At 43.0% G+C, this 23,305-nt stretch overlaps 1 protein-coding gene across 2 annotated transcripts in view; it reads left to right on the top strand.

The window, feature by feature from the left end:
* LOC139336157 (protein jagged-1b) overlaps nt 1–22,813 on the top strand; it is a 41,274-nt gene extending 18,461 nt beyond the window's left edge. Inside the window, exons 3-14 of one of the 2 annotated variants that reach the window (XM_070970093.1) lie at nt 4,285–4,342; nt 8,982–9,230; nt 10,947–11,007; nt 11,574–11,704; nt 12,757–12,876; nt 13,137–13,250; nt 16,312–16,425; nt 19,329–19,442; nt 19,747–19,793; nt 20,861–21,037; nt 21,229–21,379; nt 21,463–22,813. In XM_070970093.1, coding sequence (XP_070826194.1) covers nt 4,285–4,342; nt 8,982–9,230; nt 10,947–11,007; nt 11,574–11,704; nt 12,757–12,876; nt 13,137–13,250; nt 16,312–16,425; nt 19,329–19,442; nt 19,747–19,793; nt 20,861–21,037; nt 21,229–21,379; nt 21,463–21,899 — 1,773 coding nt within the window. In that variant the 3' untranslated portion in view covers nt 21,900–22,813. The remainder of the gene's footprint in view (nt 1–4,284; nt 4,343–8,981; nt 9,231–10,946; nt 11,008–11,573; nt 11,705–12,756; nt 12,877–13,136; nt 13,251–16,311; nt 16,426–19,328; nt 19,443–19,746; nt 19,794–20,860; nt 21,038–21,228; nt 21,380–21,462) is intronic. The other variant, XM_070970094.1, reaches the window with a different exon arrangement.
* Nucleotides 22,814–23,305: the final 492 nt, after the last annotated feature.

Below are 23,305 nucleotides of genomic sequence, written 5' to 3'. Positions count from 1 at the left end.
CAATCTGTCAACATCCGTTCATCTGACCCGCTTCACACTTGGTGGGTGTATTGCTGAGATCTCAAGGAAGTGCAGTGTCCAGTGGGAGCTCTTGAGATTTCAGGGATATATTTATTAGTGGTACGTTTGAATGAGAGTCATTCATCTAGTAACATGAACCACTCAGTCGCCTGATATCCACTGGCCAAGTTGCAGCGTTTTACTGACCATCCAAGTGAAGTGAAGTCACCTCTAGCTTTGCTGTTCTTGTTTTCATTTGATGATGGCAAGTCGCAAGTTTGACCATTTTTCATTGTGAGATTTGAATCGTATGTTTCTTCAGGAGGAAGAAAATTTTTATCTCTCAGCTGTGAAAGAAGACAAAATAATACTTTTCCTCTTTTGTTTCTTTCTTCTGTCACTGTTTTGAGAGACACTGATGTCCTCTGCAGGGTTAATCTTCTATCTCCTCAAACATACACTCGTACTTTTACTTCTATTGTTGTGAGGACCCTCATTAACATAATGGATCACCCCTGAGAGCCTGTGCTCCCCCAAGAGCACTGCGCTTTCACCCAAACCTAGCCTTAACCATCACAACTAAAACCTAACCTAACCCTAATTATAACCTAACCCTTACAACCACGTCTTAACCTCCAAACAGCCCTTTGAGGTTGTGAAGATTGGACAAAATGTCCTCTTTCAAACTTGTTCCTCACTATGTAGCAAATACAAGTAAACACACACACACACACACACACACACACACACACACACACACACACACACACACACACACACACCTTTCCCATTATGTCATTTCCTCGCTGTCATCACGTCTGCCATTATCTCCACAAATGGCACAAATAACGCCGAGACGTTTGTGTCAGAACGAGTTAAAAATATCACTTCATCACTGACTGTGATCTTATCAGCCTTTTCTCTGCGATGTTTACTGTTTGATTTTCCTCTCTGTGTGTTTTTTTAACAGACTGTGAGGTCACTTTGCCTTCGCCTGGCCTCTAATGTCTTCAGGTCTCCCTGACGTCACGGAGTTTGTGATTGCAAAACAAATTGTGATGGTGTCCGTGTGTGTGTGTGTGTGTGTGTGTGTGTGTGTGTGTGTGTGTGTGTGTGTTTTGGAAAGGTTGTCAGGAAGCGTTAATGTAGGTGATTCTCTTAATCTTTTTACACACACGTTCAGAGTCTTATCAGTTTGTGTTGTTGTGATTTTAACTTGGTAACCATGGTTAGTTTGACCCCTCCGGGCCGCCATACAGGACCTCAACTGTAGCAGCAGGGCTTACCACAGATACACCCTTCCTGTATGGATGACAATATCATAACTTACCTGGCTGTGTGTGTGTGGGTGAAGGGGTGAGGAAAAAAGAAAAGAAAAAGGCTCTGGATTTCCCACTTCGCTGCTGTAACACTTGGCAGAAGGCGTGGGCAGAAAGAGGGAGAGGCGCATACAGTGGATGGAAGGAAGGGTGAGGGAAGAGGGAGGGCGATTGGAAGGATGATAAGGCTAAGAGGTCTGTGAGCAGGCTAACAGGGAAGTAATGCTGTGTGTGCATTTTAGAGTAGTGGACAGTTCATCATAACCGGTCTGATCCCAAAATCACTTAAACTCAAGTTGAAATACAATACACCTTCAGTGTCAAGCTGAGTTTCACTAGACCTCTGCAGCCCACTCCTCATCTCTGCATGGCTTGCATTGTGGGTAATGTAGGTGCAGGTTTGACAAAGAAGAAGGCGTGGAGACAAAAGATGGTATCTCTGGTTCTGGTTTATAGGAGTGCAATGCTAAATCAGGAGTGGTCTTTTAAAGATTAATCCAGTGTGTTGTTACTCTGTACAATGAAAGCATTGTCTAGTTGGGTTCCTTACAATTCAGGTGTCTAGAAGTTGTTAGCAGCTACAACAGTAAAATCCTGCTGTTCTACACTTTGTTGCATCAGCGTACACGGGGTGAAAGATCTGAATACTTGTCGAACCACTGAGAACTAACGTTCTTATAGTCGACTGCAAGATTTCATAGTGTAAAGATGGAAGTCATGAATACTAAACATTACTTCAGGTGAGAGTTGTAAGCAGAAGCTTAATGACTCCAGCTGGTCCATCTGTTGGCTACCTGCTATCTGCTGGCCTTAATAAACTGGCTCTGAGCCCTCTGCAACCCAACGTATCTCATTAGCACCATGACTTCTGAGGACTGTGTGCGTGGGTGTTCTTCCACTTCCCCCCACGACTGTTTTTCTTATCTTTTCACCTCTCCTTTCTTTTGTGCTCGTCTCTAATCTTGTCTTTTATCTCATCTTTTTCTTTCACCTCCCTCTGACCTTCTTTGTTTGTCCATCACATATATGGAAGTCTGACAAACTCCAGGAGTCCCGCAAATCGTTCTTCCACCACAGCTGCCACAGTTTCTCCTCTACCTTTCTTTACATACTCCCACATAATCATCCTTTTGAGCCCTTTTCTCAGTCATTTTCTCCTTTGTACTGTCACTCTGCTCACCTTTTCCTCCCATCTGTTGCAGCACAGATATGCTGGATGTGCCTCCCCTTGAAGCAAATCCCTGACTCAGTGCTTTCTGCCACACCAATTTTCCCACCCCTAACATTTTGCAACTTCACTGCAGCCCTTCATCTTCTCTTCGCCTCAGTGCGTGTCTGCTTTTTTCGCCTCTAGATAACATTAGCGTCCTGCCCTTAACCTTCCTCCAAATCCATCTCTCCCTCACTTCACACCTCACTCACCTCCTGTGTCCATCACCCGCTTCCTATCTCTTTCTCCATCCCACAGCACCTTGCTTCCTCTCCTCTCCCTCTTGCCTTGTGATCTCACCACAGAGATGTGACTACGCATCCACGTAGCCCGTTAGGAGAAACCGTACCCATAACGCACACGGTGGAGCAATTTGCATGACAGGCGCTTGTGCGTTTCACAGAGCGATTGATGGATGAATGGAGAGAGATAGAGAAAGCCAAGAGAAAGAGAGGGAGAGAGAAAGTTGCTGGAGGTAATGTTGGTCTGAATTATTCATTTCTGGTCTATAGGATGATGAATGCATCAGAAAAGAGGAAATCCTTAGAAAAAACATGTGTCCTGTGTTATCTCTCCAGAGTGTGATATCTCTGTAAGCTCAAAGTCATCATTTGAAGATGTTACGCTTGTGCCAGAGTCCCTTGCTTGTGTACTGCAGGCTGGCCTTATGCAGGCTGGTGTTATCTTTACATGAGGCTATGAATTTTAATAAAATGTCTAGATTTATTCAGACAGGCTGTAGGCACTTTGACCTGCCCCATCTACCCAGGATTAGCCTGGAAGGCTTGTCAGAAAGTATAACAGAGCACAATAAAGCATCGCACCTAGTCCAAGAGTGTGTTCATTAAACTGACCCAGGTTTTTTGGACATCCTCCTTCACCACGCCGATGTAACGACCCTTCTCTCTCTCCATCTTTCTTTTATGGCTGCAAGCGGAGGTTTTCTTGAATCAGCACTCAGCTGCAGCCTTGGCGTGTTTGGGCCGTGAATCTCTTGTGATGCTTGTCCTTCTTTTTTTTTTTTCAAGGCTCAGACCAATGATAGAAACAGGCACATAGTTTCCACAGTGGTCAAATGAGATTGGATACGTTTACTCAAGTGCAATTCTGATGTCTTCCACTACATTTGTTTCACTGCTATATTTACTACATACCTGTCAGATCAAGATTTTATGTGATTCTTTCATAAAATATGATGCATACAGATTGAACTGTGGTATTTAAAAACTTTAAAATTTGCTTTACCTTGACAACATTAAAATGTTGCTTATACACTCATGAATCATTAATGATATTACAGTATATGACCAATATAACACTCTGATGCTGAATAGCTCTTTTTTATTTATTGATATTTCTTTGTTTTTTAATTTTTGGTAAACCTGCCAATTGTAAGCCACTAACAGTAAGTGGTCCTAAATATCAGTATCATTAATCTACATTATAGCACACTGGTATTTCCATCCAGGAAGTGTTATCCAGAAAAAGCTCTACCTGTGTACAGGTCAAAAACCAAGCCCATCTCTATGATTAAAACTTCTGTTTGGCCTTCATCAACAAAACAAACATCAGGGGTGTTATGGTGAGGATCCCCTGGAAGCAAACAAAGCGCCTCCGCCACCTCCTTCTTGAGTGAGACAATGGATGAAGCCGTAAAGGAGGATAGAATCCATTTTTGTTGTTTATTGCAATATTAAATTCAGAAAAGGATATTTGTAGCACATGTTTGACTGATATTTTCTCCTTTCTTCACAGAAGTCCTTCTCTCTGGTGTTGGAGGCTCTGGACTACGACAACGACACATCAGAGTCAGGTAGTGTTTATGTTTCTATGAGTGTCTGTATGCCTTTCTATCCACGTGTAATAAGCTAAAATAATAAGCTTGATATTTTCCAGCAGACAAGTGAATTGTATTTGTGTTTTTAATGTGTAGGCATATGATCCTCCTCCTCCTTAGACATATTCTGCTTGTTTTGAAGTTTGAAGATTACTTAAACTTTGTTTTGCCATATTAGATAAAACCAGATGCTGCCATCTATGTTTGGTTCATCTAAGGAGCATTTAAGCTAGGCTAGTTAGCTTTTAGCATGAGTTGGTGCTACTTTTTCGCCATTATCATCATATTTACTCAATACCTTATTAATGTGGTATTACAACTCAACCACTATTTCTGACTGCACTCCGGCTAGCTTTAATTAGCTAGAGTCAAGGCGGTTTGGTTTTTCACCGCTGTTTTGTAGTTCCAGGGAATTTCTCATTTTGTTTTAAACATTGCATTTTTCTAAACAATTGTCAGAAAGCAAATAAAAGAAAAGAAAAATAAGTCATAGCTCAGTTTTGATCAATATGTCAAAATTGACATATTTTGTCATTTAAGCTAGGTTAGCTTTTAGCATTAGTTGACTGGGTAATTTTTTCTCCCCCATTATGATTCTATTTAGCCACTACTTTATTAATGTGGTATTACAAACTCAAGTATTAAGATATTGGAGTGTCAAAACTGATTTTGCAATTGCAGGAAATGTTTTGGAAAAAGCTAGTAATTAGCTTTAGCTGAGGCTAGCACTGACTGCAGTCACAGGGGTTCGGTTTTGGTGTTCCTGGGAATTTCATGTATTGTTTATGGCATAATAATTTTTAGATGGTAAAACAGATGTCAAAAAGTCCAGTTCTGGCCTTTCTACTTGTCACTCCAAGGAAACATGTTCATTGAGGCAAACAATTCATGAATGCTTGTTTATGAGTGTGTGTTGCTCAACATGGTGGAACAATGTGAAACTATCCTTTGTGTCTTAATGTCTGTGATCATGTAAGGCTAAAAGGTCTTTTATCCACACCCTTTAATTTCCTGCTCCTCTCCTTGTTGTTTCTTCTCATAATCAGGTAAAGCTCCATGACAGAGAATGTGAGCTGCATGCTATAAAAAGCATAGCAAGCGCATGCACACACACACACACACACACACACACACACACACACGGATGGAGACAGATGTTCCTATGCCTTCCTCATTCCTGTCATGCCACAGTGGTCCTTTCATCCCAGTCATCCTCAGTTGTATCCAAAAGATGGCTGAGATAATGAGAAACTGGGAACTGCACCAGAGATCCTTCTCCCTCTCTATGTTTGTCTCTCCTGTCCTCTTCCACCTCGCCTTCCCTCTGCCCTCCAGAGCTGCTCCTACATCTTGTTTGCATCATCTGTCGTTTCCACCTGAGCTCCTGACAGCCCTTACGTTGGGTCTAAAGCCGTTCACTAGGCCAGCAGCTTAGCTCAGCCCAAACACAGGCGTCCCGTAGCAGTCTGAATGGACTTATCAGGCCCTGCTGCTAATCAGAAAGGATTACCCAGCATGACTGTACCTTCTGAAACAGTCCTTGGAAATAGTGAGAAAATATGATGTCCTTTGAGTACCGACAGTATGACCTTCACTGAGTTTTGTTTAAATAAAATGTAGCTAGTGTTAATGTGCAGGGGCGCACCGTTCTGTATTTAAGGATAATTCCAATTTATTATAACTTTGGTCTTATTTCCATACTTTTGAAAGGAATTCAATATTGTGATTAACTACTTAGACATCGTTTTGTTTTATAAAAAGGAAAGTGAAGATTATCAACATGTCTAGTACTGTGAGAATGAATTTGAAAAACAGATGAGTAGAAGTTACTAAATATGTGAGAAAGTGTAAAGAACATGTTACAGTAGTGCATATACAGGAAAACTATATTACACTTTCGATAGTTGTCAAGATGAGCTATAGGAAACTATTTCATGTTGCAAATCGCAGCTTGCATGTGGCAGATGTGGAAATTTGTTGTCAGGATTGTCTCATCTCTGGTGTTTCTTCCCCCAACTTGTTCCACTGACTTGTTTTTAGAGTACTTTGCAGAGCTTTCTTGTAAACATCCAAAATTATTTTAACGTTTATGTTCACTGTCTCTCACCAAAACACAATGTGGCCATCTTTACGGCTGCACAAACTTGTTAAAAGCATTTCCTTTGTTATTAAACATTTCCAGAGCTGATTTTTGAGAGACTGAAATCTACATAAATAGCTGTCCTCTTCTTTTTTTTGCATTTGTTAGTGTATTGCTACATTTCTTAAGACATTTAAACCACCAACTGTCAATAAGTGGAATAGCATGAAACCACTGACAAGACTGTCATGCACAAGGATGCCCATGCATGCATTTGTGTACAAGAAAATGGGCACCCACTCTTAAAAAGCATTGCACCCTAGTGTTCCTGGTCAAAATCACCACACAGATACTCTTAGCTTTGCATATACAGTCTTGTGATGAACCAGAATTACCTTCAAATATCATCAGTCACATTTTCTCTACGTTTCTCCTTCTGTTCACAAGTCTATGAGGTCATTTTGAGTGCAGATTTGCTGCTGTGTTCACCCATGTTTCAACTGTATTGACATAGCACTCGCAGCCACAAAATTGCCACCGCCGCAGAGAAAGTGAAATTCAATATTAGAGACGCTCTAATCCAGACCAGCTTGTCTATAAAATTCAAGACACATGTTTAGACTTACTGCTTTTATCCAGATGAGAATAATTTCATCTGGACATCGTGCACTAGGATCTACACTGAAAACAAAAGCAAGACTACTCTGAGAATTACCCACATACATCAAATATAGGGGAGATACAAACACTATCCAGCTGATCTACTGGCTTCCATAGGTCTACTCTATTGATTTGTTGGTTCAGGTGATGTGGAATAGCAAGTCAAAAGGAGGCGTTTTCTCTCCTGGAGTGTTTTCTCAGCTTCTGTCAAGGGCATCACTTCATAGCTATAATACCAGGCAGAGGGGGACACTCACCACAGGCCAGAGAAAGAGATTGAAGTGTTTGTGCTACCTGCAGAAACGATCCCTGTCTCTGCTGCTTACATTTGCTTCACTGCTAAGTTTCTTCTTGTTGCTGCTGTTTGTGCCATCTAATGTTTGAGCTTCTCTCTCTCTCTCCATTTGTCTCTCTACTTGTGCTCACTTACTATCGTGCCATCCAATCTAATCTTATTACAGAGGAAATCAGACTCTGTTATACACCTTCCCCGCTGTGCTGCCTGATAATGTCGTTATTTTTTTTTCTACTCTTCTCGCTTCTGCTGTTCTTCCTATCTGGCAGAGAAATGGTGATGATGAAATTAGCCCTTTGGCATGCCAGAGCCATAAAATAATAAAAAACCCACAATGCACTGCAGTAGCGTGATGAGTGTTTGGAAAACTGGGCCTGCAGATTTGACTACAGGCGGAGGCCGGTGGAGGAAGGGGCCTATGGCTGAGCTAACAGGGCGCTCAGTGTCCGCTCTGTTCCCACTCCTCTTTTACTCTCTTAAACACACACACACACACACAGAGGCAAACACACACACACACACACACACACACACACACACACACACACACACACACACACACACACACACACTGGCCAATATGTGCCCCTGTTTTCATTCTTTTGTGTCAAACCACAGTGATCTCATCTCTTCATCAGGCAGTTTGCAATGTGTGTGCCCTAATAGCTGCCTCCCTTCCTCTTCGGCTCTGTTTGCGTGTCTCTCTCTCTCTCTCTCTCTCTCTCTCTCTCTCTCTCTCTCTCTCTCTCTCTCTCTCTCTCTCTCTCTCTCTCTCTCTCTCTCTCTCTCTCTCTCACACACACACACACACACACACACACACACACACACTGTACACCCTTCCTCGATCCATCACTGACTTACTTCCAACAAGACTTCCTTTTCTGTATTACTATCTTGTCGTCTTTCCCCTTATCCTTGTCACCATCTCTTAAATACACACATCCATACATAAGGACACACAGATGTACCCACACACACACATATTGTCAGTGCTTTGTGTGTGTTAATACCCTGTCAGAGGAGATTATAACTGAGTTGGGGATGACAGCGCCTCTGGGAAATCCCCTCCGGGGGTCAGGAGCAGCAGCCGCTGTCCCAGCGCTGCCCCGCGGGCCTCATCTGGTGTTCAGGGTGCCCTCTCTCTCCATGCTCTGCAGACCCCTCACCCCTTCTCTCTGGACCTATTGTCAGCCCTTGTCTCCACTGATATTCATACTGGAACTGTTTTTCAACTCACTCCCTGTATCTGGTGCCTATGGATGTATGTAAGAAATTCCGAGCAGAAAAAAGGATGAAAGATTTTTGGGACGCTCACTCTTCCAGACCATAACACAGATCAATTTGAAAATGCACCTTCCGTGAACTTGCCTAAAATGTATCAGTACGACAAACACAAAATGTCAGGCTCACATTGTTGTGTGAATGGGAAAGAAACCCCTTTTGGACACACTTTTGGTTTGATTGTGTGATCCAAGCTGTAGCCATGTATCTGAAACAAGCAGGTGGAGTTTAAAGCTGCCCTGATAGATATTTTATACTTTTTTGACAAAGTATTTCCTTCTTCCCTCCTCTCCCAGGAGAGTTGATTGAACGAGTCCTCCTCTCCTCCATGTTGAACCCTGGTGAGCAGTGGCAGACGCACCGGCACCACGGACGGACTTTCAGCCTGGAGTATCGGCTTCGCTTCCGCTGTGATTCAAACTACTACGGACCTTTCTGCAACAAGTTCTGCAGGTCCCGCGACGACTTCTTTGGTCACTTCAACTGTGACCCCAGTGGTGCCAAGGTCTGCATGGAGGGCTGGATGGGACCAGAGTGCAAAGAAGGTGAGACAGGAAGCTTACATCTACTGTGTGTTAGAGCACATCACACCATATGTCCTTTATGAGTTTAAGAAAATGTACAATGCATGTCAGTTCAAATCTTCAGTTTTGTTTGGTTTAGTCACATTCAGAACTGTGAAATACTCCAAAGCTGACACCACATAACAATACTTTCACCAATACATTCAAGGCTCCAGGCGTTTTATAATCCCCAATAAAACCACAAGTAAAACCACAAGTTGTTTTTACACTACAGTTTATGTCCCGATTAAAGAAATAAGATATGCATTCATTAGCGAGCTCTAGAGGTGCTGGTTAGAGCCAGGCTATCTGTTTCTCTGTATGAAGCCATGTTGTCATCATGTTAATAATTGGGGGATTTAAAAGCAGTTTTAAGAAAGTGGATCTATATGTAGAGATGTAATACTGTGTGAAATTTGTTGCAAATGTGCTTAAAAAAAGCAAAATCCAAACTTATTTAACCTTCATTTATCCACCTGCTCAGCTGTCATATGTTTGTTGAGTTTCACTCACTTTATCCATATGTATGCACACACACTATATTTGGGAAATTATTTGTTGCCAGAAAATATTCCGCTCATATTTTCCTCAGGATGACTTGAGGCCACTGATGAGAAAAATTAGAGAATGTTTTTGCTTTCCATTTATTTTTCCATTATCCCTGGAAGGGGGTTTCCTCTGTAGCGATCTCTTCCAAGGTTTCTTAAAAGTTTTTTTCCATGAGAGAATCATTGTTTTCCTTTCTGGTGTTGGCCTCTGTCGCCCTCTGAAATTGTTATTGTGACTAAGGGCTGTTAAAATAAACTTGACCCATGAGCCAGTGTCATCAGCTTTAATTGGTAGATGTGTTGTTTTGGATTCACGCACACACATACACACACACACACGCATACTTACTAACCCTAACACCAAGCTGCAGCCCTCAAGCAACCCTGTGAGCAAGTAAGGATCGGCCTCATGAGTGTTCGCACTTTTCAGAATAAGCACACACAAGTACACACATCTATTCCTGTTGTCAATACTGATACACTGAAGCACATCAGTAAATACAGTTCGCTTCAGTGGACGGTGTGTATGTGTGTGTGTGTGTGTGTGTGTGTATGGGGGGGATTATTCTCCGTCTGTCTGTGACTCATCAGCTGGACGACCTCACTGTGTGACCTCGGAGTGCTGCCATCGTGTTGCGGTGGTAAAAAGTGAATGGAGGAAACCGGAGTGGAAACCATGGGAACCCTGAAGGACACGCAGCTAGTTTACGGACATCCTCACTTCATCTGACTTCCTCCTCAGCAGGTCGTTGATTGGCCTGCAGAGAAGCAGGAAGTCAGGAAAATTAGCCAGGGGTCCCTCTGTTACCCCCTGCAGCTTAATGACCGTGATGGAGTTCAGGGAGTTTTCAGTCTTGGGTTCTCCAACTGGAAACTTGTGAAAAGTTAGAAAGGACACTTTACAAACCCGACAACAGTTATGAGGCGTCTCCTCTGCACGGATGATCGACTCCACGTTATGTGTGTTTTGTATATCTGATGATATGTGGGGTTATTTTTTGTCGACTGTTTGAATTGGCAGATATATTCAGTGCTGACTGCAGGTTTTATTGCTCAGTAACTCAACTGAAAGTGATTTCAGTTTCATAGTTTCTGTTTCCTAGTCTCTAACAGCTCTCGTTTTGTGTGTGTGTGCATGTTTTGTTCACAGCGGTGTGCAAGCAGGGGTGTCATCAGCTCCACGGCTCTTGTACTGTACCTGGAGAATGCAAGTGAGTCCGATATGATTCAAGAAGATTTTGTCATTCCCTTCCACTTATGTAGCAGACAACAGGGCCAAATGATATGTAATTTCCACATCAATGTCAGGATGAATAAAGCTACATTACATACAGAATCTAGCATAATTTAGCAGTACACTACATTGTGCAGTATTAATATGTTGTTTTTAAACCTTAGCCTGGATTAGATGTCTGCAATGGGGTCTTAAATCCTGCAGCAGGAGGCAGGTGTTTGGGTGTTTGCCTGTGCCGGTTAAAAGCCTATATAACCTGTGAAATTATGTGTCTGTTTCTGCTTCAGCAGAGACCTACAAAGAGCAAGTTACAATTTGTGCAACAGTAATTTACATGAACTTTCCCAACGGTTAAGTAGCCATTTAAAGAATACAAATTCCACAACATTCAGTGAAAAAGGAAAGCATCTGTCCCTTCAGCAGTTAGATTAATATAGCAGCAACAATAGCTGCAGTGTGCACATAAAGTGACTAATGGAGCCGGTTCAGAACAGATACTATCAATCCTGTGAACGTGATATGAACTTTGCGCTTCCTCTTCAGGTGTCATTATGGCTGGAAGGGCACTCTGTGTGACCAGTGTGTGACATTCCCCGGCTGTGTGTATGGAAGCTGCACTGAACCCTGGCAGTGTGTGTGCGACGTCAACTGGGGAGGACTGCTGTGTGACAAAGGTCAGATGTGTGTGCGTGGCCCGTTAAACTGAGTGTTTTAAAGACAGAATGAAAGAAAGCCTGGATGTACTAACGTGGGATTTATTTTGTCTTTGTTGATTTGTCATTTTAACACGAGGTTAAACGAGGTTCTCCACAGCTAAACTCAATATGTAGAGGACTGTCATCTGTGTAAAGATGAAAGAGGTCTGCTGTGTATGGTGTGCTCGTCAAGGACTTGGTCTGTGTGTGTGTGTGTGTGTGTGTGTGTGTGTGTGTGTGTGTGTGTGTGTGTGTGTGTGTGTGTGTGTGTGTGTGTGTGTGTGTGTGTGTGTGCGAAAGACAGTGAGAGAAACATTGTTTGTGCATTATAATTGTTTGTCAGGCGTGGTTCTTCACACGCTGGGCATGGTGTAATGATCTTCTGTATGAAATAAGACACAGCTCCCTCAGGGCTTCACCCTCTTTAACTTTTCCCACCACACTGCAGCAAAGTTCCTCCAACATAATCCCAGAATATAACTGCCCAACTCCCACCTCTGTCCCGGTGTGGGAGCTGGGATCCGGGAGCCAAACGAGTGCCCACGGGACGCTGTATTGTGCAGAGGAAAGGCGATAGCCTTGGGTAAGGTGAATGTGAGCGGGGCTGGGCTGGGCCCTCTTAGCTAGGTGGGGTCCTGAGCTGTTTCTGTGTATTCAGAAAGGCTCTGTAAAGAGCTGTGGTGAGACAAAGAGACTGTGGGCATGGAGGAGATCATTAGGAGAAAGCAAAGCTTTAATCAGCCTTAACACTGGAGACAACAGGCCCTGCAGCTACTGGCCTGCACAGTCAGCACGCTGAGCCAACCTGGATACACTTCAGCCTCTGTGCAGTGTGTGCGTGCATGTGTGTGCATGTGTGTTTGTGTGCTGCACTCTTTACCTGAGAACAAAGTCAAACTGAAGTTAACCTGGATCCATCTGCATCCTCATTCTTTTAGCTCTTCTTCCCTGAACGCTTTGTGTCTCTGCTGTTTTGTGCTGTGAAGTGAAACATAAAAGCAGGCTTTCATCAGACTTTTTTCTGCTTTCAGATCTGAACTACTGTGGCACCCACCAGCCCTGTAAGAACGGTGGGACCTGCACCAACACAGAACCAAACGAGTACCAGTGTGAGTGCCAGGAAGGTTTCAGAGGACGCAACTGTGACATTGGTGAGTGCAGCTTCACCACACAGGCACTGAAGCGCTGAAAAAACTGCATTTAAATACTGTATGTAGATACAGAAGGTGACACATGCTGGTAGTGTGTCTATATAAAAGAAAGAGAAAGAAGGATATCGCTATGTAGCACAGGGAGCAAAGAGTGAAAATAAAACTAAACTATTTATATCATTGTCGTCTGTTCTTCTTTTCTCTTCTGTCATGACTTCTATCACCCATCTCCTCCTCCTCCATCTTTCTCCACCCATCAGTGGAACATGCATGCTTGTCGTCGCCGTGTATGAACGGAGCCACTTGTGTGGAAGATCCAACAGGCTTCAGCTGCATCTGTACTGACGGCTGGACCGGACACACCTGCGCTGATGGTGATTGTTAATTTCCCACACACACACACACACACACACACACACACACACACACACACACACACACACACACACACACACACACACACATTGTGTTTTTATTACTTGTGGGGACATTACATAGACTTACATTCATTTCCTAGAGCCTTACCCTAATCCTAACCATAATCACTATTTGCCTATTCCTAACCCTATACCTAACCTAACCTTACCTAACTCGTAACCCTATTCTCTGTCTTCACCCTAAAATTTAATGATTTACATTAAGAGGACCTACATTTTGTCCCCATTAGGCAGGTGAGTCCCCACAACGTGACTGTGTAAACAGATTTTTGTCCCCACAACGTGATAAATACCTGGTCACACACACACACACACACACACACACACACACACACACACACACACACACACACACACACACTCCTCGTGGACACACACAACTCTGAGCTGAGGGGCTGAGCAGTGCGAGATTGTTTGTGATTGGTTGTTATTGGATCAAAGCCAGTGAGTGACTCTAATCAATCCAGCAGAGGAAGCTAAATTATCCTGAACACAAACAGTATCAGCAGCAATCAGTGATCTGCCTGGCCCTCTGTCTGGCTTTGTGTGTGTGTGTGTGTGTGTGTGTGTGTGTGTGTGTACGCGCATTTCCACCCATACTCTATTTGCATTGCTAAGAAAAGGTGAGGTGGAGCATCTTTGATCAACACTATTGATTCAATATAAGCTGAGGTGAAACTGTAAGTGTTTTTTAATGGCAGTGAATCATGGGTTTATTGTCTAGCCTTGTCCTCTACACTCATACTGTCTTGCATTTGCACAAGGATTAAATGCAAGCAAAGCGTCACAAGCATGTTTGGTGACATGAGCACAGGTGTGGTAGAATGACTTCTCCTATCCACGTCTTAAAGTTTTTAATAAAACAAAGAAAACATTGAACCCCAGATTGCTCCTGACGTAATGAAAAACTGTGTAGAAAGTGCTGCTTATATCAGACAGGCAGTGAAAATGATGATGATCTGTACAGCAACATCCGGTTCCTTTGTGATGTGTGTGTGCATGGGAAGACATAAAAGGTTGTCTTGGCCGAAAGCGTCTGCCAAATTAATGTAATGATATGAGACGTTGTTTGCTTTGTGAGGAGACTGAGACCACTGTTGAACATAAGAACAATACACACTTGTGTTCAGAGCTGGACTGACATGTTGTCATTGGCTTTCATCCTCAGCAGTTGTGATGACATTAGCTTGATGTACAGTAGCCGGACACAGTGTCACACTGTCTAACTTTAGCTATTACAATGAGTCTGTAATAATCTGTGTAATTATGCAGCTCAAATGTCAAGTATAACTACTACACCTCTGTAATAAAACCTCCTAGCCGAGGCCAGCCCACATAGCACTGCGTCACGTTTTCACCACTGGAAGGGCATCTACAGGGCACTTCATCACATTTTCTTGCACACTGGGCCACTGTAGAGGGCACTTTATCATTTTCTGTCTCCCACAGGGCCATTCAAGAGGCCGCTTTTTCTGTGTGTTTTTTTCATCAAACATGGGGACACCAGGGCCAGCCTCCAGAAATCAAAATAAATCAACTTTTACAGCTACATTGTTGACTGTTTGTAAAATTCATGCACATTTTAAGCACATGCAGCCAGAGAAAAAGAATGCTCTGACTCACAGCATTGACACTGTTTGTGTGAAGCTTGATCCCTGGTGCACGCTGTGTTACATCGGCTTACGGCAGCCCTCACACCTTTTCTAATCTCCCACTGAAGCATGGATAAAGGTCAAACATGTTTTTGGCTGCAAAGTAACAACTGAGCTGTCACAACAGTCCGTCTTAGCCTGGATGATGTGCTCCGTCTTTGTGTGTCAGACTTCTATACTGCAGGCAGTAGGTCTGGGCTCGTGTTGTGTGTGTGAGTGGCTGCAGGTGAGACTGGATCATACAGGTTACGGTCTGTCAGAGCTGCATGTGTAAACAAGCAGCGTTCCACATCCTCTGCCTTCACCTCGATCAGGATAAGCAGCGCTGCAGGTCCGACAGTGGCATGTAAACACTTCAACAAGAAGCATTTTGTCAGAGAGAGAGAGAGAGAGAACAAGGGCAGAGGGACAAACAGAGGAATGAAGGGATCGTTTATTTTTGCTCTTGTTATTTGTTGCCGGCTTGATTAACAGTCAGAGAGGCGGTCTATCTCTGTCTCTGTATGTGTTGTGGGGGGGCTCTCTGGGGAATACACAGTGAGAGGATTGTCAGGCTTGCAGGGAATGATGACCATAACCACAACACAGCTCTGCTTTCAGACAAGATTTATATATATAACTGATATTAATTAAAGGCTTCTTTGTTTGTTATGAATTCTCCATCTAGTTGCCACTAGCCTGGCTTGGGTTATTATTGCTTCGGGTTGCAGTTGGGGTCAGGAGGATGGAAAATGGTTGTTCTGCGGGGTTAGGTAAATGAAAAGAGGTTATGAGAGAGACAGAGCCAAAGATGTATACCATAAAGTAATGCATGGGAAAAGTTATGATGCCTCTACAGCACAAATATGCCATGCATAATAGGACATTCTGCATTGTTAAACCCTAAAAAGAGAGCTCCTCTGTGTCTGTTTGTGCTTTTTCCCCCCTCACATTTCCTCTGTTTCTGTAACTGTTTGTAATTCCTTTTCAGAGGAGCGGAACCAGGCGTGGCAGCTCCGTTTTTCTTTTCTACCTCCTGCCTCTCCTTTCCCCCACCATCATCCTTTATTTAAATTCTCTTGTTCCTCCCTCGTCTCTGGGAAAGGTTTGAGGTGCGAGCCATCTACGTGCAGCAGATGATTATATTTATCACTGTTTGCACAGAAACCAGAGCAGCAGAAAAGAGAATGAAAACACAGTCCGCCAAAGCATCCGCATACCAATGCTGCCGATCGCACATGATGTCCACATGGTGGCATCACACGGACTCAGTTACACACACGTTTAAGTCTCTTTGAAATGCACACACATATTCTCGTTACACAGACCAGTAGTTCATGTATAATTTTTTCTTTTATCTCCCCCAGCGGTGAGGCAGTGTGATCGGAGCCCTTGCGGACGTGGAGCAACATGTCAAGAGGCTCCTGGAGGTTACCGGTGCCTCTGCCCGCCTGGATGGACGGGGAGGACCTGCCAGCTGGGTCAGTGGGTCAGGATTAAACATGCATACAGTACATACATGAGGAGGGTCACTCTGAATAGCCTGTAATGCCTTTTCTTTGTCATCTTTCAAAACACAGTGGGAATATAAATCAAAGCAAAAAAAATACTAAATCAAGAGTAAAAGTAGGGCAAGGCAACAATTATTTTTTCATGTGGTTTCAGTGATCATGAGTGGAAGTAATTACACAAAGCAAGAAGCTTGAATGCGAAGCAGAGATGCAAATTGTGTTTTTAAAGATGGAGGACCAAGACAATTATTGTAATTAGTTTCTTAATTAAAAGACTGCCAAGTGAAGGCAAGGCTATCACTATTTGCTTAAAGAAATGCTTTAAAATAAATGAGATCATTTTTTTTAGAAAAGATTCATGGTGTGTGTGACCGTGTTTTACAAGCTTAGTTGCAATGCTTTCATCACTGGCACAAAGAAAGCAGATTGTGATTCAGTGTATGTGAGATTAACAGACGTGTGATACTGTACTTTGATACCAGGACTGTGCGCTGAACAATTAATCCATGAAATATTACATTTTGATCAAAGCCTGCCAGATAATCAGAGCAAAAGCACTAACATTGGTGCCAAGGGAGTCATCAGGGTTCGACAGTGTGATGCTTCAGAAGTGTAACATGCTGGGGTTTTTGTAATCATGATCATTTTTCATCATTAAAGTACGTCACTACAGTTGTTAATACAGCTTTCCATTAATGAGCAAATCTCATATTTATCGTCTTCAGAGGAATCTATTCGCAGGACTTTCAACGCTGATCCTCCATCAAGCTAAATCAATCTGAGCCGTAAAACACAGCTGGTTTCAAACCCAGTGTTTCAGTGGCCAGTGTGTGATTATGTGTTCCATTTGAAGCGGAATATGCATTTAAAGCACAAATTAAAGTGGCTGAAAAAGCCGACAGCATGTTAATTCTCCTTTCAACCCATCCTGACTGTGAATCAGTATTCTCTAAATGCACTGTCACGTCTCTTTGGGCTGCATTCGTTCATATTGACAAGAAAACTCCCACAGGGTTGTTGTGTTAGATAGTACAGAAGAGGGAATATTGTATAGGATCAGGTCTCTCTCTCTCTCGCTCACACACACACACACACACACACACACACACACACACACACACACACACACACACACACACACACACACACACACACACACACACACACACACACAGTACATACCATATACACATACACAGGCTTGGGGGTTATGAAGTAAAAACGGAGACATATTTCAGGATGACAGCCTCTCCTGCTCCTCTGTGTTACAGTGATATGTCACTCTGACACTTGATAATCCCCCATAGTTCCACATCACAGGTCAGTGGCTCACAGTATCACACACACACAGACACACACACACAGTATTCAAACACAAGTGATAAAACTCTTTATAGCCTGAGCCGAGAGGCAGAGCGTCAGTAGTGGCACAAATAATGAAAGGCAATTATACTTTCTATCGGTTTCAGTCTTTTATTAGCCGACTTCTGTCCCCACATTTTCTCCCGTACCCGGCAGAATCCTCAGGCTTTTCCCATAGATTACACCCACACATGCACGAACACACACACACTCCGCCGGTGCTAAATCCTAATAGGCCTCTCAGTGATGGTAACAGGTTTAGATTACCTATAACTGACTGACTACTTCCTCTTTATTCATTCAGTGTTTCTTTCTAATCCTCCTCCTCTGCTATCAGAGCCAGGCCCTCGGGGGTTTCTGGCCTTTACACTCTCAGTGTGACAGAGGGTGGGAATAGGCACATATAGACCAAAGCAGTGGTACAGCAGGGGGATCTGTGCTTAAACAAAGATGTAAGAAGATGCTCCAAGGCATTATTTAAGATGCACAGTGCATTTGTAAACATGATATTTGACAAACACTCTGTCTCTGTGTTGGTGTGCATCCTGCTGGTGTCTATCCAGCTATTCTCCACTTCACTGCTCAGTTCAAGCATCCACTTCAAATTAAGTTCAACCTTAGTTTAGCTGGAGTTGTGCTGTATGCCCACGAGCATGAGACGCCTCCGCATATTGACACATTGGAATATCTTAAAGGTAGTAATTATATGCATATGAAGATGACTTCCTATAGATTTAGCCAATGTTACATAAAAGCCAAACAAAGTAAAGTTAGTGCAGCATTTATTAACTGACATACTCTAACCTATTCCGTATATTTACTGATGACCTTTTGCTCTGCTCCACTTGCATTCACTGACACTTTTCTGCAGTTTGCGCTCTTGCTCTCTCTTCATTACACACTGTCCTATTCCTTAAAGTAACTACACTGCTCTTATATCAGTATCTTCAACCTAGAGGCAGTTTGAAGAATGAGGAGAGGAAGCCAGACAGTGAAAATCATTAGAAGCCCACTGATATTAATGATGTATTAATCACACTTGTACTTCTGGAGCAGGGTTGTGAATAAAGGGGAAACACTGCTGGCGGGAAGATCGCTGGTGGGAGACATACAAGATTAGAGTCAGTAGTTTTATGGGATGTTTTAGTGTTTATTTAGTGTGGTGCTGTTTGTGAATTCTGCAGCAAGATTAGACTGAGGATTTAGTTTGTTAATATATGTTGGACTTCCATCTTGTGTGTCATTTAATTTCATTTCCTATTAGTGTATTTCTTTTCTAAATAGTACCAAACAGTAACCCATAAGAGAGTTTTTGATCCATCAGCAGCACAAATGAAAATCCAGGAAAAACAATGACAATGCTATGAATTAAAATGATCAAAATATGTCTGAGCAGAATCCTGATGGAAAGTGAGTGGCCATGGTGATCATGCGTCCATAGATATAATAATCTGCACAAAAGAATCAACCCTCCATCAGTATTTTCAGAAAGTTTTTCTCTCTCCCTTTAGACACCAATGAGTGTGAAATGAGTATATGCATCCACGCCCGTTCTTGTCGCAACCTGATCGGTGGATACCTGTGTGACTGCCTTCCTGGGTGGACAGGGCCTAACTGTGACATCAGTGAGTATGAAAGTAAAAAGAAAGGAAAGGAGTAAAACATAAAAGAGTCCTGTGGCAGCTTGTGAAACATGAAGAGCCTCTGTGGACTGTGTTTAAGCAGCGGTTCCCCTGCAGACTTCCTGTGGGCAGGAGATCATTTTACTCCATCAGTCGTGTGTCACACTAATAAAATGGAGTGTTTCAATTTTTGTTTTTGACTCTCTTCTCACTTTGTATATTTTTGTTGTTTACAGCACCATAGTATCATAAATATCCTGCATCTGTGACAGATTAATATCGTGTTCCTGCTCTCTCTGATTTCTAGGGAACAGCAGCTGTCAGGGTTTGTGTTTGAACGGCGGACGTTGTGAGGTGAGAGTCCAAGCTGTGCTGCCTAATTTGCCTGTCGTCTCTGCATGTCAGTCACACCTCTGGCCTGCTCACTGGCGTCGTCTCATACTTTTGCAGCATCTCCTTTCTTTCATTCCTTTATCTGTTCCTTAAAATGACTAATTTTAAGCAACTCGAGAAACAAAGTCTGCAAAGTGAATCACTGGGAATCATTGTAATTCTGTTAATGCTGAGGCATTTCAGGCCTTCATCTGGGAGTAAAACCCTCTTTTTGATATTTTTTGCCTCGAGTTGGCAGATCCGTGACAGGCCTCCTTTTGCTCTCTTTACTGCACTTTTCCCCACATTACATTGTATATCGTTGCTCTCTGTTTTACATACATATAAACAATGTTGGGTAATGTTACTTTCAAAAGTAGCTTAGTTACAGTATTACCTGCTGAGAAAAGTAACTGTTTGAGTACTTTTGCATCACCAGAAATGAGAAACTTTGTGACTCCTTGAGCACGTTGGTTATATTATCCAGATGGTGCGCAGCCTAATGTATGTCTACCTTTGAATGTATTGACTGTCATTGCATAGCCTGGTCTACAGCCCAGATCTGTAACAAATGCTATGAAAAACCTGAATTATATGAAGTACATAAACGTAAACAGAAAGCGAGGGTGTCTGTGGAGCTGTGCTGAGCTTGCTGGTGCTTCTTCATATTCAAGTGGAGCTCTTCACAGCTGATAGAATCTTAACACCTAGGCACAATTTGCATTTCACTGAGATGTTCTTGTTTCTTTCACCTTCATATTCAAAATGATGTGAATACTTCCACGGCATAAATGCTGTCCACTCTGCCATCTTGCCAGCTGAGCGACGCATGTGCACTACACAACCTATTGATACTAACAAGTAGGAAAGACGCAGAAATAGTGTGAATATGTCAGAAATGTTCTTTTTGTGTTTTTAGTGGAAACAAAGTCAATAGAACAATATGGTAAAATGTACGAGTAAAGGACTGCTCGTTTTATTGTTTCAACAAAGACGCAATATGAGTATCCTGCATATAAATAACATACACTATATGCTGTCCCACATAGGACCAGGTATCGGGGTCCAGATGCTTGTGCCGCCCCGGTTTCTCTGGAAAATATTGCCAAAATGGTCCGAGTCCTTGTGACAGCACCCCCTGTCTGCATGGAGGACAGTGTGTGGAGAAGGATGGAAAGACTGTCACCTGCAGTTGTCCTATGGGATATTCAGGAATCTTCTGTGAGGTTGGACGACCTTCATAGATGTTATTTTAAGTCTTGCTTAGTCAGCAGAATGAAAACTTCATAGTAAGAGACACAGAATGATAAAACTGAATGTATACGTGCAGCAGGGGAAGATCTTATCTTATAGATCTTGATTACTAGGATTAGTAGCCCGACAATATTACAGGTTTTTCTTTTTGCCATTATTTCAGATTGTGCTGGATCTGTGCAATCCCAATCCTTGCCAGCAGGGGGCACCCTGTCACAGCACAGAGGGCAGATATGTGTGTGCCTGCCCTGAGGGTTACTATGGTAATGAGTGCATGAGCCTCAGAAATCCCTGCATTGGGCAACACTGTCCAGGTAATCAAAATACATGCCTGTGTATTAAAAACTACAAAATCTCTATGAAGTCTGGTCTCACGTCTCTGCCTCTGTGTCTGCAGGTGCCATGTCTGACATGACGCACGGGGGTGTCAGCTTCTACATTATCCTGGTGGGGGTCTTAGCTTTAGTGGCGGTCTGTGGGTGCGCGGCCTGCGCCTTCATCCTCTCCCACCTCCATCGAAAGCGGAAAAAGCAGCAGGCCGTCCCACAGGAAGAAGGCATCAACAACCAGAGGGAGTTTGTCAACCTCATCAGAAACGTGGACCGTCCCGTGCCCCTCCTGCCCCCCGCCACCCCGCTCGCGCACCCTCCAGTCCCCACCCCTGTGTCACGCTGCTACGAGGAGATTGAACTGACCCTGCCGCCCTCCCCAGCACCTTCACACCCCTCCCCGGCACTCAAGCCAGCCCACGCCCCCAAACTGGACATTTCAAACCGGGAAAGGGAGAAGTTGAACCGCTTCCACTACACAGACAACCAGGAACTGGAAGCCTGACCCTTGAACTTTTGGGCCTCTGAGGAGTTTTTTTTTTACTTTATTTTATTTTGCGTTTTTCGCACTCTCTCGCTCACAGGGACCTGTTCCCACTTTCTTGCTCTGTGTCACTGTTGCAGAAAATGGGCTGACCCTGTGACCTTTATGTGCTCATCAGCTGACAGCTGAGGAGCGAAGGCTGCTAAGCGGGAGGGTCAAATTCTTGCTGTGTTGACGTCTTTGACCTTCTTTTGAGAACTAGGAGGAGCAGCAGGCGCATGAGGTTTGACTGAAAGATTAAATAGACTCTTGATTTAATCTGGAGACTTGAGTGCCTGAGATACTGTCAAGAGGAAATAGATGATCATCCTCCGAAGGAGACTCGCGACCTGTTCCCTGGTCCATGATGCCATCTGATTGGTGTTCAGACCTCCATTTCTGTTACAGACTGAACTCTGACAGACAGAGAGATTAATGAATGGACGTTTATTTAACACTCTGTGTGTTTCTGTGTCTGGTTGTATGTGAGCGTGTGTGAGAGTGAAATAGAGAATGTATATTATGTGTGAACGTGGAAGAAAAGGAAGGACAGAGACAGTTTAAGAAAAGAAAACAAAGTTGATATACTTGTTAAAGAGAGTGCATACTCCTGCTCCAAAGGCTTTTAAGCCTTTTGGGAACTGTTTTAAAACTATACACTGTTGCCTGTATTGTCTCTGTAATATTACAGTATGTCAAAGATGTATGATTTTTTCATACCTGCTTGTAAAATAGCTTTTTTGTACATGGATATACTGTACATATTGATGCCCCTTTTGTACTGTGGTTTGGTCTGAAAGTATCACTGTATTACTTTGCTCTGTTTGTCCCATTTCGCTTTCCATTTGGAGCAACCAGCACATGTGGATTGTAATAAAAGTGCATTTACCAACTCTATTTTATTTTTTTATTGCCTATCGTTGCTAGAGGGAGCGCTGCCACACGGAGATTATTAACTATGGTCTTTGCAGAGAATTAAGTGCTTCTCACCCTTTTTGTATGCGCTTAAAATCTGGGATGTTATGACGAGCTTGTTTGTAATATCGTTGTCAAAGGGAGGATATTTCATGATGAAGAACGTGGCTCACAGCCACTATGACTAGGTCAGTGGGTCACTGAATGCACAAGGTCTCTCTTTCTCTCTCTCTGACATACATTCACGAACAATGATACAGACAGCGCCAGGAAAATTGTACCCAGTCCTCCTAAAAAATGACGGTGTCATTGTGAGAAACTTGTCTGTTGTTGGAAATTCTGGTAAATTTCAAGAGCAGGTGGCTTGTGAGGGAGATCACCAGCAGTTTGAACTATCTGAGTGCCTTCTTGCAATCCCTTAGCAGTATGTAATTGTAAATTAATTGTGATTATTATCTTTTTTCAAACATTTC

This window comes from Chaetodon trifascialis, chromosome 9, assembly GCF_039877785.1.
Source record: "Chaetodon trifascialis isolate fChaTrf1 chromosome 9, fChaTrf1.hap1, whole genome shotgun sequence".
Taxonomy (NCBI): Eukaryota; Metazoa; Chordata; class Actinopteri; order Chaetodontiformes; family Chaetodontidae; genus Chaetodon; species Chaetodon trifascialis.
Note: the sequence above shows the minus strand (reverse complement) of the source record. Positions and strands in the feature narration are given on the sequence as shown.